The sequence below is a fragment of the Nyctereutes procyonoides genome, unplaced genomic scaffold (assembly GCF_905146905.1).
Source record: "Nyctereutes procyonoides isolate TBG_1078 unplaced genomic scaffold, NYPRO_anot_genome, whole genome shotgun sequence".
Lineage (NCBI taxonomy): Eukaryota > Metazoa > Chordata > Mammalia > Carnivora > Canidae > Nyctereutes > Nyctereutes procyonoides.
This window is the reverse complement of record NW_026575122.1, coordinates 12,688,375-12,707,864: the sequence shown is the minus strand read 5'-3', so window position 1 is coordinate 12,707,864 and position 19,490 is coordinate 12,688,375. Positions and strand designations below refer to the sequence as shown.

Sequence of the window (19,490 nt, the reverse complement as noted above, 5' to 3'; positions counted from 1 at the left end):
CTAAAGTCTTCTGAGAGCTGCTCTAAATCTTTGAGAGAACACTAGGGTGTTGTTATTGAACATGTGCACTTCACCAAAAATACACATGGAGCCAATCTGAAGTAACTATCTGGAGAGTTTTGGGGAAAAATATCCTTATAACCTCCTTTTTTTTTTTTTTTTTTTTTTTCAAATTCCAGGCAGTACTTTAAGGGAAGAGTATTCTTTACTCTGGGCTGAATTACTCAGATACAGACCTGCCTCATTTTATTGAGCTTTGAAGATACTGCATTTTTACAAAGTGAAGGTTTGTGGCAATCTTATGTCCAGAGCATCTATTGGCGCCTCGTTTCCAGCAGCATTTACTCACTTTGTGTCTCTGTGTCACATTTTGATACTTCTGTCTATTGCCAAGAAGTATGTCAAGTATGTCAAGTTTTTTTCATTATGGTATTTGTTACGGTCAACTGTGATCAGTGATTACAACTCCCTGAAAGCTCAGGTGATGGTTAGAATTGTTTTAGCAATATTTTCTAATTAAGGTCCATACAATTTTTTTTTAGACATAAGGCTATTATTACACACTTAATAGACTACTGGATAGTGTGAACATAGCTAAGATATGCATTGGAAAACCCAAAAATTCATTGGACTCGCTTTCTTGGGATACTTGCTTTATTGTGGTGGTCTGGAACCAAACCCGCAGTGTCTCCAAGGTATGCATGTAATTGCTTTAAAAAAATTTTTTTAAAGGTTTTATATTTATTTATTCATGAGAGACAGAGGAAGAGAGGGGGGAAGCAGAGGGAGAAGCAGGCCCCTGTGGGGAGCCTGATGTGGGACTCAATCCCAGACCTCGGGATCACAACCTGAGCCAAAGGCAGACGCTCAATCACTGAGCAACCCAGGCATCCCTGTAATTGCTTTATTTTTTATTTTTATTTTTTTTCCTGTAATTGCTTTAATTTTCCATCCTACCTCATGAGTGTGGTTATAGTAAATACGTGAGTTAGCACTTTTACTTACAAAGTCAAGATGACTATAATATCTAAACAGGACAAACAGGCTTTACTTATGGAAGTAGAATGTGGATCCTGAGAGCCAGGAACCACGTACTAGGTGAGACACGACGGAGGCCTACTTTGGCACTAGCAACTGTCACCCTGTGCTGTTGAAAGTAAAAACGGGAAACCCCAGTATTTTGGTCATTTATTTCCTATAGCTGATTTTGGAGATAGTTACCTATGATAAATGATAGGTCTTCTGGCTTTTTTAGTTCATGACTTCTGATATTAAAAAGGAAATGGACATGAACTCCATTTTTCAAAACCTGATCATCAATCTTTTGCATTTTTTATCTTTCTGTCTTAACAGTTTGATTCATCTTGAGCTCTGGAGGTTGTATGTAAGTGATGAACCACTGAATTCTACTCCTGAGACCAACATTGCACTGCATGTTAACTAACTAGAGTGTAAATAAAAATTTGAAAAAAAAAAAACCCACAACAATTTGATTCATCTTTACATTTCTCCCATAAAAATGGTGAATTTTTAAAAAATAAGGTAACAGTTCATTTTAATTTAGCAAAACTACCATGTCTGTATACTTTTATACTTTAGATCATAAGCCAAAATAGACAAGACTAATCCATTTTTTCAAATCCATGGAGTTATTATAATCTATAATATTTTGAAGCAATGATTGGATTAATTTTTATAATACTAGTTCTCCTTGTGAATCTATAAGTGCCACCCATTTCTAGAAGATTCCAAATTTCTCTTGATACCTGGGTTTAATTGAATAGCAATGTTCAAATGTATAGACACACTACTTTGTAAAAATAGGCCTTAGAGATCAGAAATAAAAGAAAAGCAAAAAAATCATTATATCAGGAATGCAAATATTTAATTTCTTAACTATCTTTAAAGTGTATAGCCAGTGCCACATTTTCTCAACATATAAGGGGAAAGGTCAGAAATTTACATTATGAATTCAGTAACTGTAGAGGTCATTTTGAAATGAAGGCCACATTTTGTATCAATTTAAAAGATTCTTTATCAATATCCAGAGCAGTTAAAACTTCTCATTTTTAATAGCAACTGCCACATATGAAATGTAGGAATTTGGTGCCTCATAAATAAATGCACGATATATGTGAAATCGAGGTGCATGCATGCAAAGAAGGCGGCCTGGCAGCTGGGACGCATTAATAATGCCAGAGGGGTCACCATCTGGGCATGTGCATATAAAACACAGCTGCATTACTGGCGGAGGGCGCCCGGTGCATCTGGATCACATCACCCAATGTTCTCCCCACCCACACATTGTGGCAGAAGGAATTTCCTGACGAATCAGATGCTGCCCAAAGGTACCACATTTTTTTTTTCTTGTAGCTATGCCCATAATGAATCTGAAAAGAATAGCAAATCAAGTCAAAACAAAGATATCTTTTTATTTGCCTAATTATACAGAATGATGAATGGACCACACAACATGAGAGAGAGAGAGAGAGAGAGAGAAGGAGAGGGAGTGGGGGGGGGCGGAGAGAAGGAGAAGGAGAGAAAGAAAGAAAGAGAGAGAGAAGGAGGCAGGGAGGGTGGGAGGAAGTTGTGTGATGCTCATTTCCTTTTCACGGCAAATCCCAGAATATTTGCAGCCGCTTGTACATGTGTCTGTGTGTATTTGTATAGGTGGAGGTGGAGCAAGAGCAAGGGGATGCCAGAGGTAAGCAGAAAATTATCATATAAAAAAATGACTCGAGGCAATGCTGCTGCTATTATTAGTACAAAGCCAACGAAGGGGGACAGAAATCAGACAAGTAAAAGTACGGAATCTTGGCATATGAAGGGCTCTTTGAAATTCCCTTGGTCCTTACTTCTATCTTCAAATCAATTCACACTGCTAATTTTGTTCTTTAAATTCTTTTTTTTTTTTTGTTCTTTAAATTCTTAAAGGAGATCCTGCGATGCTATGTTTGTATGTATGTATTTGTGTATTGCCTCATTTTAAAAAGATTCAAGCAGGCACAAGGCTTCATTGGTACAGTAATATGTTCTAGTGTTTCACAGCTATTAACGGGCAGGAAGTTGATTTAAATAGAGCAATGTTTCAATCTGTGGCAAATTATTTGCCCGTGTGCTGAGGCAAGTTAACAGTGTGTCCCAAGCCCAAATTCTGTGCATGGAGTCATCAGGCCTTCTATTGATTTGAAGGGAAGTAGAAGGATTCTTTTTTGGCACCTTCCCTCCTATTTCCTGCAGATATGAAAAGCAGGATATATAAAAGAAGGTGGAGAGGGTGGTGTTGAATGAAATTTCATTTTTAATTAAATGCCGTTTCAAAAATGCTGTTAAAAGCATTTGGAAATGATTTAACTTTGAAGCTTTGCCACGTCTACACCATATCAACACCATCAGCTCGAGAGAGAAAAATTCAAATTCCCAGATGCTCTGCCTATATGGTACTAAAAATGTGGCTATTTGGAAACATCCAGGTATTTATTTATTTATTTTAAAGATTTTATTTATTTATTTGAAAGAGGGAGTGAGAGAATGAACAGTGGGGAGGGGCAGAAGGAGAGAGAGAGAGAGAGAGAGAGAGAGAGAGAGAGAGAAAGGGAGAGGGAGCACAAGCAGGAGAGAGAGAGAATCTGAAAAATCCTCCACTGAGTACAGAGACCAATGCAGGGCTCAATCCCAGGACCCTGGGATCATGACTTGAGCTGAAACCAAGAGTCGGACACTCAACCAACTACACCACACAGACACCCCTTCACAGGGCCTTTGAACAATGAATTTTTATCTCTAATGCATAAGTGTTCTTGCTCAGTTCATGAATAAAACCTATTGGGGCACCTGGGTGGATCAGTGGTTGAGCATTGCCTTTGGCTCAGGTTGTGTTTCTGAGGTCCTGGGATCAAGCCCCGCATCAGGCTCCCTCCAGGGAGCCTGCTTCTCCCTCTGCCTATGTCTCTGCCTCTCTCTGTGTGTCTCTCATGAATAAATAAAATCTTAAAAAAAAAGAAACCCTATTTTTCCTTATTTTAAAAATGATGAGTTCATTGAGATAACAGAAAATCATTTGCTATCTGGCACTGAAAAAGTAACTTACCTTCTCTGGGCCTCAGTTTCCTGTAAAAAGAGGATTTGACAAATTTCTTTCCATCACTAGAATATGAGTCTACCTTTAGTCTGTTACTAATCCAAACAAATGACCATATTTTCTCATGTAATTGGGCTGGGTGATTCTGCCACTTATCTGAGTGGCCTTGAAAGTTCTTTCCTCTCAAACACTGAGCTGAATGAACAGTGGGGAGGGGCAGAAGGAGAGAGAGAGAGAGAGAGAGAGAGAGAGAGAGAGAGAGACGCAGACTCCCTGCCGAGCAGAGAGCCCCATGCAGAGATCGATCTCAGGAGCTGGAGAGTGTAACCCGAGCTGAAGGCGGCCACTTAACCGACTGAGCCACCCAGGTGCCCCAGAAACAGCCAGGTATTTAGTAATATTCCAAACAAAATAAGAATTTTCCACTTCCTATCTACTTCCACTCTTCACTTTTTGACATCCCCTAGGAGCAATTAATGTTCTATTTTTTTAACTTTGTTCTCTAAATAACATGTTTCCTTTGCTTTAGGTATTTATAATAAGCTGATGGGACATATACCGCTCCTAGAGACCACAGAACAGAATTTTTTTTTTTATTATAGAACAGAACCTAAGACAAATGGTGACTTCAGAAGACAGACATACTTCTTACCAGCTGCAATCTGAAAAAGTTTTGAGCATTTTGGATTAGTCCTAACTCTCACCTCTTAAGTACATGATCCAAATTATTCATGAAATAATGTAAAAATAATAGTATTTTATATATAGCAAACAATACCCTCAAGGTGTAAATAAATAGGGAACCTGGTTCCCACCATCTGTCATCTATTTGCTTGATTGTTCCACTCCACTATCTATAGAGAGCAGTTCTATCAGCTAGGTACAGAGCGCAGGTGCAAGTCCTATCGCCTCAATCTTACAGACTCCTCTGATTTCCAAGGCACTTAGAGCAGCACCTTTCCCCCTAATTCCCTTCAGTGTAGTTGTTTCATAGATTTGTAATGTGGTTAGATTCTCTTGTTACCATCTGCCTTTCGTGGGGATTCTTTAGTCTCCTAAATGAATTTTTAAAAATTTGCATGCCTTGACCTCTACTCTGTGCGCTATACTGTTCAATGGGATTTGATAAATGCATACAAGCTTGTATCCACAACTACAGTATCATGTGGGCCAATTTTATGGCCCCAGCATCCCCATTTCACTTGTTTGTCTTTCCCTTTTTCCTCCTTGAACCACTGGTAGCCACTGATCATATTACTGTCCCTATGACTTTGTATTTTTCAGAATGTTATATAATTGGAATCGTACAGCATGCGGCCTTTTCATATTAGCTTGTTTAATCAAGTTTCTTTCATGCCTTTTCATGGCTTGATAGCTTATATCTTTTCACTGCAGACTAATATTCCATTGTATGGATATACCACCATTTGCTTATTTATTCCTTTTTTTTAAGATTTATTTATTTATTTATGAGAGAGAGAGAGAGAGAGAGAGAGAGAGAGAGAGAGAGAGAGAGGCAGAGACACAGGAGGAGGGAGAAGCAGGCTCCATGCCAGGAGCCTAACGTGGGACTCGATCCCAGGACTCCAGGATCGCACCCTGGGCCAAAGGCAGGTGCCAAACCGCTGAGCCACCCAGGGATCCCCTATTTATTCCTATTTTAAAGGAGATCTTGGTTGTTTCCGGTTCAGGGTAATTTTGGATAAAGGTGCTATAAATATTTGCATACAGGTTTTTGTGTGAATGTAGATTTTCAGTTCACCTGGGTAAATACCTAGTAGATTTATTGCTGGATTATATAGGCAGACTATGCTTAGCTTTGTGGGAAACTGCCAGACTGACTTCCAAAGTGGCTTTACCATTTTGTATTCCCTCCAAGATTCCCTGCTCTCCGCATCTTCATCAGTGGTTAGCATTATCAGTTTGTTCAGATTCTAGTCATTCTAATAGATATGTATTAGTATCTTATTATTGTTTTAATTTACAATTCCGTAATAACATATGATGATGAACAGCTTTTCATCTGTAAGCACTTGCCATCTGTATATCCTCCTTGTTGAGTTCTCTTTTCAGACCTTTTGCCATTTAGCTTATTTTCTTATGATTGAATTTTTTAGGGTTTTATCTATTTGACAGGGAGAGAGGAGGGAGAGAGAGAGAGCGAGAGCGAGAGAGTGCATAAGCAAGGGGAGCAGGAGAGGGAGAAGCAGGTTCTTTCCTGAGCAGGGAGCCCAATGTGGGGCTCAATCTCAGGTCCCTGGGATCGTGACCTGAGCCAAAAGCAGAGCCACCCACGTGCCCCTTATGATTGAATTTTAAGTATATTTTAAGTATAACTGTCCTAAAATGGATATTTGTTTTACAGTTATTTTCCCCCAGTCTGTGGCTTGTCTTTTTCTTTCATAGCATCTCTCATAGACCAATTTTTAATTGCAATAAAATCCAACTTATCAATATTTTCTTTCATGGGCCATGTTTTTGGTGTTGTATCTAAAAATTCATCACCAAACCCAAGTTCGCCCCTATGTTATCTTCTAGAGGTTTATAGTTTTGCATTTTACATTTAGATCCATGATCTATTTTGAGTTAATTTTGAGTGAAATACATGTTCTAGATTTTTTTTTTTTTTTGCATATGGGTGTCCAGTTGTTCCAGTGTGGGACCCAGGAAATCTAACAAAAATCCCCTACCCCTGGACAAGCAGAGCAGGACTAACTCCATTTTGTGCTACACCCGCCATCTCATGTAAACCCCACCCCCACGACCTGCCTATTGTTTAAGGCACTCCCTCACCCTAGTTTAGCTATTAAGCACACCCTTATCAGAAACTAGCACACATAGGAATGTAGGACCTCTGACCTTTAACCAGCCAAGGAATGAAAACCCCTCTTTTGCCCACCAAACCTGCGCACCAATTCTAACCAGAATAATAGGCTAGTTCAAATGGTCACTATAGAGTGAATGGACCGACATGACTGTGCAACTTTCTACATATGTTACAATCTCATTGGCCACGACACCTATAACACTACTATGCTTCTTAGTCTCTGGGTCTAAGCCCTTGCTCTGCTGTATGGAGTATACTTGGACCCAAGCTCAAGCTTGTAAATAAACCCTCATGTACTTGCATTGGTGTCGGCTCCTTGGTGGTTTCTCGGATTCGCAATCTTGGGCACCACACCAGCACCATTTGTTGGAAAGATGATCCTTTCTCTATTGATTTATCTTTGCTCCTTTGTCATGGACCAGTTGACTTTATTTGTGTGGGTCTATTTCTGGGCTCTCTATTCTATTCCATTGATCTATATGTCTTTAATTTCACCAATATCACACTGTATTGATTACTATAGCTTTATAGGAAGTCTTGACGTTGGGTAGTTCAGTCCTCCAACATTGTTTTTCTTCAGTAGCGTATTGTCTATTCTCGATATTTTACCTCTTCGTAAAAGATCCAGATTTAGTTTGTTGATAGTCACAAAATAGCCTGCTATGATTTTGATTGGGATTGTACTGAATCTATAGCTCAAACTGGGAAGACCTGACATCTTAGCAATATTGAATCTTCCAACCCATGAATATGGATTATCTTTCCATTTATTTTAAGTCTTCTCAGTTTTTGCATATACATCTTATACATAATTTGTCAGATTTATGCCTAATTATTCCCTTTTTGAGTGCTATTGTAAACAGTATTGTGTTTTAATTTCAAATTCCAGTTGTTCATTGCTAGTATATAAGAAAGCAATTGATGTATATTGCCTTGTATACTGCAACTCTGTTATAATCAGTTATTAGTTCCAGGGTTATTTTTTCGTTGTTGATTCTTTGCAGTTTTCTATACAGTCATGTCATCTGCAAACAAAGATGCTTTTATTTTTCCTTCCTAATCTATACCTTTTATCTGCTCCCCTTTTTCTGTCCTATTGCAGTAGCTAAAACTTACAGTACAATTCAAATAGGAATGGTGAGAGAGGACTTTCTTTTAGTCTTCCTTATCTTAAGGTGAAAGCATCCAGTTTCTCACCACTAAGTATAATGTTAGCTGTAGGTTTTTTTATAGATATTTTTAATCAATTTGAAGAAGTTCTTCTCTATTTCTAGTTTGTTGATAGTTTTTATATGAAAGGCTGTTGGACCTTGTCAAATGCTTTTTTCTACATCTATTAATATGATCATATGATTTTTCTTCTTTAGCTTCTTAATGTGATTGATTACATAAATTGATTTTTAATTGTTGAACCAACCTTACATATCTGGAATAAATCTCACTTGGTCATAGTGTGTAATTCTTTTTACACATTGTTTAATTTGATTTGCTAATATTTTGTAGAGATTTTTACATTTATGTTCATGATAGATATTGGTATAATTTCTCCTTCTTGCAATGTCTTCATCAGGTTTTGGTATTAGGGTAATGCTGGCCTCCAAGAATGAGTTCTGATGTGTTCCCTCTGCTTCTAGTTTCTGAAAGATTGTAAAGAATTGGTATCAATTCTTCCTTAAATGAGTGGTGGAATTCACCGCTGAAAGCATTTGGAATGGTGCTTTCTTTTTTAGAAAGTTGCTGATTATTGACTCAATTTTCTTTCTTTCTTTCTTTCTTTCTTTCTTTCTTTCTTTCTTTCTTTCTTTCTTTATTCTTTCTTCCTTCCTTCTTCTTTCTTTCTTTCTTTCTCTTTCTTTCTTTCCTTTTTTTAAAGAGAGAAAGTGTGAGCAGGGTTTGGTAGGGGAGAGGAATAGAGAGAGAGAATCTTGAGCAGGCTCCATGCCCAGTGCACAGCCCATATGTTATTGGTAAGGCTCCTGGTCAATAGTAGGCAATTAGTAGTTAAGTTCTTGGGATGTCAAAAGTTATATGCAGATTTTTTTAATGCAGATTTTCAACTCTGTCAGCACCCTAATCCTCCTGTTGTTCAAGGGTCAACTGTACATTGTTACTATTTCTACTTTGAACAAATAGCTATCTATTTGGTTAATTAGTAATAAGAAATAAAATATTTTATTTTATCTATATTTATTCCTTCTCTGACACTCTTCCTTTCTTTATGTAGACTTGGGTTTCTGACCTATATAATTTTACTTTTTTCTGAAGCATTTCTTTTAACATTTCTTGCAGGTCAAGTCTACTGGTGATGAATTCCCTCATTATTTTTTTGTTTATCTGAGAGAGAAGATACTTTTCACTTTCACTTTCACTTTGAAGGTTAATTTCTCTGGATATAGAATTCTAGGTTGGTAGATTTTTTCTTTCAATACTTTAAATATTTCACTCTATTCTCTTCTTGCATAGATGGTTTGTGAAGAAAAGTCTGATGTAATTCTTATCCTGTTCCTCCATAGGTAGGTGTTTTTCCCCTCTGGCTGTTTTAAAATTTTCTCTTTGTCATTCTGCAGTTATAAATTGGATATGTCCAGGTATAGATTTATTTTTTAAAAAAATATTTTTTTCTTATAATTTTCTCTTATGGATTTTCATTTTTCTTTTTAAAATTTATTTATTTATGAGAGACACACACAGAGAGAGAGGCAGAGATACAGACAGACAGAGAAGAAGCAGGCTCCATGCAGGGAGCCTGATGTGGGACTCAATCCCGGGTCTCCAGGATCATGCCCTGGGCCAAGGCAGATGCTCAACCACTGAGCCACCCAGGTGTCCCCAGGTATAGATTTCTTGATATTTGTTCTGCTTCTTCTTGGAGTTTCTTAGGTCTTTGGTTTGGTGTCTGTCATTAATTAAACAAAAATCGTTGGCTATTATTACTTCAAATATTTTTTTAGCTCCATATTTCTTTCTTTTCCTTTTGGTATTCCAAATGTGTATATTATTTTTTTTGGAATTGTTTCACAGTTCTTTAATATTCTGTTTTTTAATTATTTTTTTCCTTTTTGTGTATTATTAGTCTGGGGGAGATTCTGCTAATATTATCTTCAAGCTCTCTGATTCTTTCATCAACCATGTCTACCTTATTGATAAGCCTACTGAAGGCATTCTTCATTTCTATTACAGTTTTCTTTTTTAATTTTAACATTTCTTTATTTTTTTCATAGAGTTTCCACCTCTTTGCTTACATCACACATCTATTCTTACATGTTGTCTACTTTTTTCCATTAGAGCTCTTATCATATTAACTATAATTATTTTACATTCCTAGTGTGATGATTCCCAAGTCTGCAGTATCTGGGCCTGGTTCTGATGCTTGCTTTGGTCTCTTCTGATTGTGTTTTAGTCTTCCCTTAGTATGACTTTTCAATTTTGGTTGAAAGGTATACATAATATATAGGGTAATAAGAACTGAGATAAATAGATCTTTTGTGTTAATTTGGCTAGGGGTTGGGCTATGATCAATGTTTGCTGTAGGTATCAGAGGCTTCAATTTGCACTAGTATACTTGTTTGTGTCTCCATATTTGTCTTTGGGTTTCCATAAAAACTCCTTGTATAGCATCTGAGTCTTGCAGCTCTCTCAGCTATAATCCACTGTTATATTGGACACCTGTTGATGTGGTGGTAAGGCATGGGGACAGTGCAAGTATTCTATCATTCTGTGATTAAGTCTTCATGTCTTTGTGAGCCTCTGTCTCTGTGGCATGACCTTCACAAGTGTTTTTAAACATTTGTTTTCCCTTTAAGTGAGGAAGGAAGTCTCTAGGAGTTTGGGGTGGGTAATTTCTCTTCCCCCACATTGGAGAAAGGTCTGCTTTCCATTGCTGTATAGGTCTTTGTTATGGGGAAGACTCTGCACTAGAATGATTACTTTCTCCCTCCCCCAGTCAGAAGCACAAAGATTTTTTTTGTTGGCCTTATATCATGGGAATCTACTAGGGTTCCTAGAGCTAAAACCTAAAAAAATATGGAAAAGCCCCTAAGATAGTGGCCCCCAAGAGTTTACACTCTTACACTAGTCTAAACTCTACTTCCAGGAATTCTTCAAAGTTATTCCCTAAGTGTTTCTACCATTGTGTGGCTCTTACAGCTTCTGCTCCCAGTCAGCAGATTTTGGTTGTGATTCCCTGCATTCTCCTGTGTTTCTCGATTTGAGGTGGTGGTTTTCTCACTAACCTCAATTCTCAGATAGATCCAAGAAAGCTTCTTGACATGCAGTTTGTCTAGTTTTTTCTCATTGTAAGATGGGGTGATGACTTTCAAGCTTTTTACATGTCAGAGTTATGACCAAAAGTCCTTCCCATTTAAAAAAATTCCATCATTTGAAAGAGCAGGAAACTGAGGCTCACTGTGTTTAAACGAGTGGCTAAAGTATTCTAACTCCTAAGCTGGTGCTCTTCCCTTCACCATTTTGCCTCTGGTTGCTATTAATACCTCTCACAAAATCAGCTTGGGGAACCCTCTGCAGGTAAAGCAGATGGTAGAGCAGAGGGTATGGCAAGGCGGGAGAAAAAGGTGTACTGCTTTGAAAAAAACAATACATTGAAATCTCCTAACAGAGAGCACACACTAATAGCTGAGTGTTCACTTTAGCTTTACAAAAGTGTTCAGAAAATGATTCTTTTATTACTAAACTGGTTTTATAGTGTATGATTAAATTTGTAAAACTGTTACATACATCAATCTCTCTCTCTCTCTCTTTTAAAGATTCCATTCATTCACTCTTGAGAGACACAGAGACACAGGCAGAGGGAGAAGCAGGCTCCATGCAGGGAGCCCAATGCAGGACTCCATTCCAGAACCTGGGATCATGCCCCAAGCCAAAGGCAGATGCTTAATCACTGAGCCACCCAGGTGCCCCTACATCAGTATCTCTTGAATGCAACTGTTAGTTGACCGGCTCTCACCTTGAGCCAAAGATTGTCAACAGAGACATGCAGGGGAGAGGGGCTACTCCACCCATTCCTTTGGGACATGTGATAATAAATATAGATGGGCAGCCTGGGTGGCTCAGCGGTTTAGTGCCACCTTCAGCCCAGGATGTGGTCCTGGAGACTCGGGATTGAGTCCCACGTTGGGTTCCCTGCATGGAATGGAGCCTGCTTCTCCCTCTGCCTGTGTCTCTGCCTCTCTCTCTCTTTCTCTGTGTCTCTCATGAATAAATAAAATATTTAAAATTTTTAATAAATATAGATGTACTGATGGGTAAAGAAGTAGAAAATAGTCTAAAGGCCAACCATGTCTAAAAGCTAATCTAACAGAGTCCCAACAGGGCCACCATGAGACCCAAATCTGTCCTTGACCACTGTGGAGTAACTTCATCTAGGCTCCTGGCTTTGTTAAACTGCCGGGTAGGATCACTCTAAGAAAAGCCACTATCACAGGCATCTGGCCACCTCCAAGGGGATCCTTAGGACCACAGAGTCCCTCTCAGTAGCCATAAAATAGAGGAGCTGTGTGACAGAACACAGAAACAGCAACCTTGGAGAGCTGAAGTGCAGTGACTAAGGGAGACCAGTTGTACGTAAGGTATAGGGTGCAAGCAAAAGTAAAAAGCCCACAGAGTTTTTTCAGCCAGCACAGCTTGTGCAGTGAGCAACAGGAAACAATTTGAGATCACTCCAGCTAATCAAGAGTTGTTAAGCTCAGGGACATCTATCTACCTGGTTCCAATGTTCCCTGCGTTGTCAAGGGTTAGAACCTCCAAAGGCAACAAGTCCTTCAAGTGGCTTTGGACTTATGAGCAGGTCTATGAGGCAGGTAGAGCCAGGGTGTGAGCTCCATATCGAGTTAGTACAGTGATATACATCTTCACAGGGTTGACAAAGGGGCAATTTCTTCAAACACAAGACAAGGACAGATTCTTTTTGGCATAAGCCACCCCAAAAATCATCAAATACAAATGGCAGAGGAGTAGTGAGACACAGTGTAGGTCAGTTGGTGCACAAGGCATTTCCTTGCAAGGGCAGGGGGCTTTCTATGCAAAATCTACCCCTGCGTTGCCATGGAAACTGAACATGTTTTTAAAATATCTAATCCAGAGATTATTATCAGTTAGGCTTAGGGATGATGGAACAGGGATATGAACGGTTTCCTTAGGAAGCCAGTGTTCTTCCTACTTAAGGATTCCAGAAATTCTGTATATTAGGTTATTTCTGTTTTGCAGATAAGAAAACCATGATTAAGATATATTTAAGGAGGGATCCCTGGGTGGTGCAGCAGTTTGGCACCTGTCTTTGGCCCAGGGCGCGATCCTGGAGACCCGGGATCGAATCCCACATCGGGCTCCTGGTGCATGGAGCCTGCTTCTCCCTCTGCCTGTGTCTCTGCCTCTCTCTCTCTCTCTGTGACTATCATAAAAAAAAAAGATATATTTAAGGAGCTTTTTTTGATATTAGTGAATAACTAATGCAGTTTTACTCTAGTCAAAACAATTTGTTCAAGAGCAATATAGAGGATGTTTAGTTTAATTGGCAAGACATTGGAGGCAAGGCAGCAAAAGAATGTGTTTGCTTAAAAAAGCAAAGAGACAAGATTTCCCTTTCTAAAGAAAACACTCCAATTGTCTAAACTTAAACATTATACAGAATTCAAAAGAATTCCTTTGGATCCTGTGCTAGACAGGGAATAATTTCTATGATGGGTAAAAATAAAATACAGTAAAATACTGGTCTAAGCCAGCACTTCCTACGTCTGTGACATTATTTATACAATGACCAGTCCAAGACCCAGAGCCCTGTGGAGTGTTAATTGAAGACGTTCTTTCTTTGTAACATACTCAAGTCTAAATGATTGGTTCTTCAATGTGGTCTCAGATGGGGCGCACCAGCACCACCTGGGAACTTGTTAGCCATGCAAATTCTTGGGCCCCTATTGAATCAGAGACTTTGGGGGTGGGACCTGGGAATGTGATTAACAATCTGATTCACCTCTCCAGGTGATTCTGATGCACCTTAAGAATTGAGAACCACTGCTCGAAACATGGCAATGGCAAGGTCTCATCCAAGATGGCCTTGGCTGTGATCTCAGGATCAGGCCCTGAGGTGGCAAAGTTCCAGTGGACATGCTCAGGTGGGACTGATCTGTGCAAATGGGATCACGCTCTGTGTTGCTGAGGTGAGCACAACGTTTGCACTAACACATTTCCATAGATACGCAAACTATGGATGCTAAGAGAGTTTCTTGCTAACAAAAAGGAAGTTAGCCTCAATGTTTTGTTTCTGCTGTTCCTAATCCTCCTTCTCCTAGGCCATTGGCCGAAGTTGTTCAGGCTAGAGGAAAACTGATTTACTTAAACCACAGTCTCTTAGTCTTGTCACTATTGATATTTTATCGTGAGGAGCTGTCCCGGGCATGTTAAGTGGCATCTGTGGCCTCTACCCACTCGATGCCAGAAGCAATTCCCATCCTCTTCCCCGCTCCCACCAAGGCATGACAATCAAAAATGCTTCCAGATGTTGCCAAGTATCTCCTGCGGGTGAAACTGCACCCTGTCGAGAACCACTGACTGAAACCAAAGCATTTCCTTCAAAGTGGTGAGAAGGGAGGGATGTGGCAGGAGGAGGAGCAGGCTCCCAGAGACCCCGGGGGTGGGGGGCAACTCACGTTGTAGGACGGGCCGTGCCTCTGTCTCCACTGTACCAGCACTATCTGGGCGATGACCAGGGTGCAGAGGAAGATTAAGATCATCTCCACGTGCATGGATTCATGGCCGCGGTGCATCTTGTACATCTTCTCCTGTTGCAGGCTGCAACCAGCAAATGAGGTCATCTGAAAAAGCCTTCAACCCTTGCACAGCACATTTAGGGGGAAAAGAAATGTCTGGGCTCGTAGAAAGCCATCGGAGATTTCAAACATAGGGGGTTTTAAGCTTTGATTATGGTTTTCCTAAGTTTTTCTTGGTTTTTCCTTTATACCCAGGCTTGAGGAGGGGGAGGCAGAGGGGAGGAGCCTGAGTGCAGCAGGGGAACCAGTTCCTCTCAGCCTTAGCTAACCTGTGTGGTTTTGGTCTCAGCCTTGTCCTTTCACGTTAAGTGATGGGGGAAAAAAAAAGGCAGGGATGGGCTCTGGAAAGACCGAGGGATGCCAGTCCCTGATCTGCTATGTCATTGCCACACAGACCCGTGGAAGTCACTCATCCTCTCGGCACCTCAGTATCCTCCTTTGCAAACTTAAAATATGATCCCTCTCTACTTCATGAGATTGTTCGAGAACTGCAACATCCATGTTATTTTATTTGTTCTTAAACAAAGGAGCATAATAATTACTAGGTTAAAAAATGAAATTGCCATTTTTGAAAGTCAAAATACTAAAATCATGGTAATTTCAAGTAACCTTTAATATTCTGAAATAAAAGGATATCCTGCAGATGGTGCCAATGGACCGAATATTATTACCTAAAGGGTTCCAAAAAACTCCTGAAGGAGCTGTATACATTTTTATTTTATTATAAGGAGAAAGAAGAAGCCTAACTATTACCTGAGGCAGGCATAAACGTTTGGAGGATGGCCGAGTATCTCAGTTTTTAGCTGGACTCTGGGTCTGTATAACGGTAGAGGAGACACTATAGTAGTATGTCACCTGGTTTAAATTCCTATAGCAGAGGTGGCTTCAGATAAAGCCGAGAGCAGTGGTTCTTGATGTTGGCTGCAAATTGGAAATCACTAGAGAGCTTTTTTTTTTTTTAAAAAGATTTTATTTGTTTATTTGACAGAGAGAGAGAGAGATAGAGAGTGTGCGAGCACGAGCAGGAATGGCAGGGAGAGGCAGAGGGAGAAGCAGGCTCCCCTGGAGCAGGGACCCTGGATCATGACCTGAGCCGAAGGCAGATGCTTAACTGACTGAGCCACCAGGCACCTGCCACTGGGGAGCTTTTTTTTTTTTTTTTTTTTTTAAAAGGATTTTATTTATTCATGAGAGTCAGAGAGAGCGAGCGAGAGAGAGAGAGAGAGAGGCAGAGACACAGGCAGAGGGAGAAGCAGGTTCCATGCAGGGAGCCCGATGTGGGACTGGATCCTGGGTCTGCAGGATCAGGTCCTGGGCTGAAGGCGGCGCTAAACCGCTGAGCCACCCGGCCTGCCCACTGGGGAGCTTTTTAAAGTCCCACTGTCCAACCTGTGCCCAGATCAATCAAATGACCATTTCTGCATGTTCTGGGCTGAGCTGTGCCCACCCGAATTCATATGTTGAAGCCCTGCCCCTGTTCCTCAGGTGACTGTATGTGGAGACAGGAATTTAAAGAGGCAAATAAGGTGAAATGCCATCGCTGAATGGGCCCTAATCCAATCTGACCCGTGTCCATTGAAGAAGAGGATATTTGGATAGAAACTCACGCAGAGGGAAGACTGTGTGAAGATGCAGTGAGAAGGCAGGCATCTGCAAGCCAAGGAGAAGTGTCAGGAGAAACCAAACCTGGGACACCTTGACCTTTGACCTCTGGCTCCCAGAAGGGTGAAAAAATAAATTTCTGTTGTTTAAGCCACCAGGGCTGTGGTACTGGTATGGCACTTCAAGATCCACATGTGATTTTTAGGTGCAGGAAAGATCGAGAACCACTGGGCTACACAAGACCCAGCAGTCCAGGGTCAAGATGAGGGACAGTGGAAAAATTATGAATGTTGCCAATCAAGTACTTTATAAATAGTGGTTAGCATAATCTTTCACCCCGGTGGGGCACCATAGGTCACAAAATCTCTTGAAGATTCCACTTACGACTGGCTATAGTGTGCATTTAATGTACCGATTAGAAAACACTGCAGGGTAATAGTCTGTGCTATAAGACTGTGGCCTTTTAAAGGCACTCATTGGGTCTGCGGTTGGGTTCTCCCCCTTTACCAGTAATTTATCCAGCTACTCTAAAAAGTACCAAGTGCCTCCGAAAAGGGCACTGAGGGTGCCCCCTGCTGGAGATGTGTGGAAATGAGCCTGCGGAGCCTAGTAAATATTCCTGCCTGAGCTGAGCTTCTTTGAGGTGGAATCTTAGAGCCTTAATGCTGGAAGGTACACTAGATGTGCTGAAACCGTATCAGGTAAGGTTTCAGTCCGTATCAGGTAAGCAGTCTGAATAAAATTACATTGTTAACGGTCTGTGTGTGTTGGAAGCTGAGCTTAAGAGACAAGACTGATTTTCAGAAGCTCATTAAAAAATGCACTCATTTCTCTGAAGAAATGGGAAGTGAAGAAACACATAAGGTACAAGCACTTATAGTTTTTACAGTCCCTAATCCAAAATAGCTATTTAATATTCTTTTCAGTGAATAGACTTTCAACTTATGCCATGTAGATAGAAGAGTGAATTTATCATCGGTCTAAAATGGACTTGCATGGATATAAAACAAAATACGCTTTTTGACATTCATCTCTTTTGTGTATATATAATGAAAACACATCTCAAATATGAACTGGTTAACCTATGTGGATGTACCTTGCAAAGTATAAAGTAGTATGCAAATATAGTGTTTCCTATTTTGATTAGGAATACATTCAGAATTGATTACTACCATCATGCAAAAAAGGAGGAACTTTTCATTTTTATTTCATTTCATTTGGTGCCCAAGGGCCCTAATGGCCCTGTAGTAAGTACCAGAACACAGGGGAAATAGCATATAAAGAAAACCAGATGGATCTTGTGCCTAAAATAAATACCGACTTGACACTGCCTTATTTTGAAGGACATACAAATCCAGCTTTGTAGGACTGCATGGAACACACTGTAGGAAACATGGAATCCCTGTGGTGTTGGTTTATCTTTGCCCGTGCATGCTATGTTAACCCACCTTCTGTAGCTCAAGGTACTTACAAATAAATCATGCCTTGTTTAATTTCTCAAAATGCTAAGGTGGAAATGTAATTTTTAGTATAACAGCTGTAAAAAAATATAAATATTAATCACTTACTTCCACTCATCATCCGCAGAAAGCTTTGTTTGAGAGATCTGAAAGAAACAAAAAGAGCCCTTCTCAAAATTTCTTTGTTTTTGCAGCTTGTATTTTACAGCATTAAATGGAAAACCCAAACCACGAAAAATAGTGATGTTTCCTAGCACTAGAATAACTTAAGATGATAGCCCTAGTAGAATATTTGCTTATGGAACTAACACACACCCACACACCCCAAAACAAAAGGGTAATAAGATTACTATTAATAAATATTTGATTCTGCTCCTAAGTCAGAGAACCAGATGCAGCTTCATTACTGTAGTTTACCTGGCAATTTAGTCAAGGTTGTAGAGTGTGGCCTCCCAATAGGCAGCGTCACCCTGGCTTTCAAGATATATGTGAATCCCAGAGAATCTCTCTTGCTGGTGTCCCCAATGATGCCAATGAATAAATATCTCCACATTCAAGGTTTTGGAGACAGAGCTGACCAGAGGCTCTACCTGTTTAGAGCATTTTTTGTGTCCTGCTTATTTAATTCAAGGCCTTGCCCTTGCAGACTGAGCTGGAGAGCATAGAGACTACCCCAGGAAGTGCTTTTGTATGACCTACAGATTGTAGCCACAGGCTGTCTTCCCCCCATCACTGCTAATCCACTACCTTTGGTTATTTGGAGCCTTTAAGGCAATCCTTGAAAAGGTATAACTTATAATTTTTATGGAGAGCACAGAGCTTAATCCCTAGTTCTATATGTTAAAAGCTAAGATCACCAATGATGGCAAAGAAGGGAAGGCAAATATAACATTTATTAGACAAATATGATACTACCTAGGTTTTTTTCTGTATGTTTTCTTCAAATGGCACCAGCAAGTTTGACAAATGGGAAAAAACAATGCCATTTATAGTTCAATCTAGGTTTCTCTGGCTTGGGTAAAGATTCCATAATAAAATCTGTGCTTCTGCCAGAGGCTTGAGGGATTCTCTTAGAAGAGAGAACAAGACTTCAGATGATACAGCTAAGTAGGGGCTTGGGCAATATTTGCACAATGCCAGGACTTGCCAGATTAATGCCAGGAGAGAGGAAGTGGGGAAAGCAGCAAGTGATGCTGGCAGCTTCTCTATGGCTCCCTGCTCCTGGATGATCCCATCAGGTGGTCCCTGATATTCAAACAGAGGTCAGAACAGCTGGGCTTCAGGCTGCCCTCTAGGAGCAAAGCCTTAGTGGCAACCCTTAGGGAGTAGCAGCACCTGAGTCCCCACCTGACAGGTCCCTCTCTGTTGACTGGTGTTTTGGGGTAGAAAACATTGTTATGGGTTTAGAGCCATGAATGATGCACCCATTTAGCACCGCCAGAACTGGACATTGAGCTAACTCGTTCCTTGGGTAACATTGGGCACATCACTAGCCTGTGATTGTCTCAGTTTCCTTATTAGAAACTGGGGATTGATAGAATAGCTGCTCTTGTTAGCTTTGCTGGGAGTGTTGTGAGTATAAATAAGATACTACATGAGAGTTTTGTTGGTGCTCAACCCAAGGGCCAATTATCTCAATAGAAGTTATAACTTACAGGATTCCCTGGCTACTTCTCTTTTTGCTATTCAGCATCTTGGGGTTCACAGTGCTTCTTATTAAAATCAACTTTAAAAAGGGA

At 40.1% G+C, this 19,490-nt stretch overlaps 1 protein-coding gene across 1 annotated transcript in view; it reads right to left on the bottom strand.

Annotated features, from left to right (window-relative positions):
• The window catches only part of RNF175 (ring finger protein 175), a 41,149-nt gene that overhangs the window by 19,755 nt on the left and 1,904 nt on the right, over nucleotides 1-19,490 (bottom strand). Inside the window, exons 2-3 of the mRNA XM_055336272.1 lie at nucleotides 17,860-17,897; nucleotides 14,570-14,711 (exon numbers count right to left, since the gene is read on the bottom strand). Of these exons, the coding sequence (XP_055192247.1) occupies nucleotides 14,570-14,711; nucleotides 17,860-17,897 (180 nt within the window). The remainder of the gene's footprint in view (nucleotides 1-14,569; nucleotides 14,712-17,859; nucleotides 17,898-19,490) is intronic.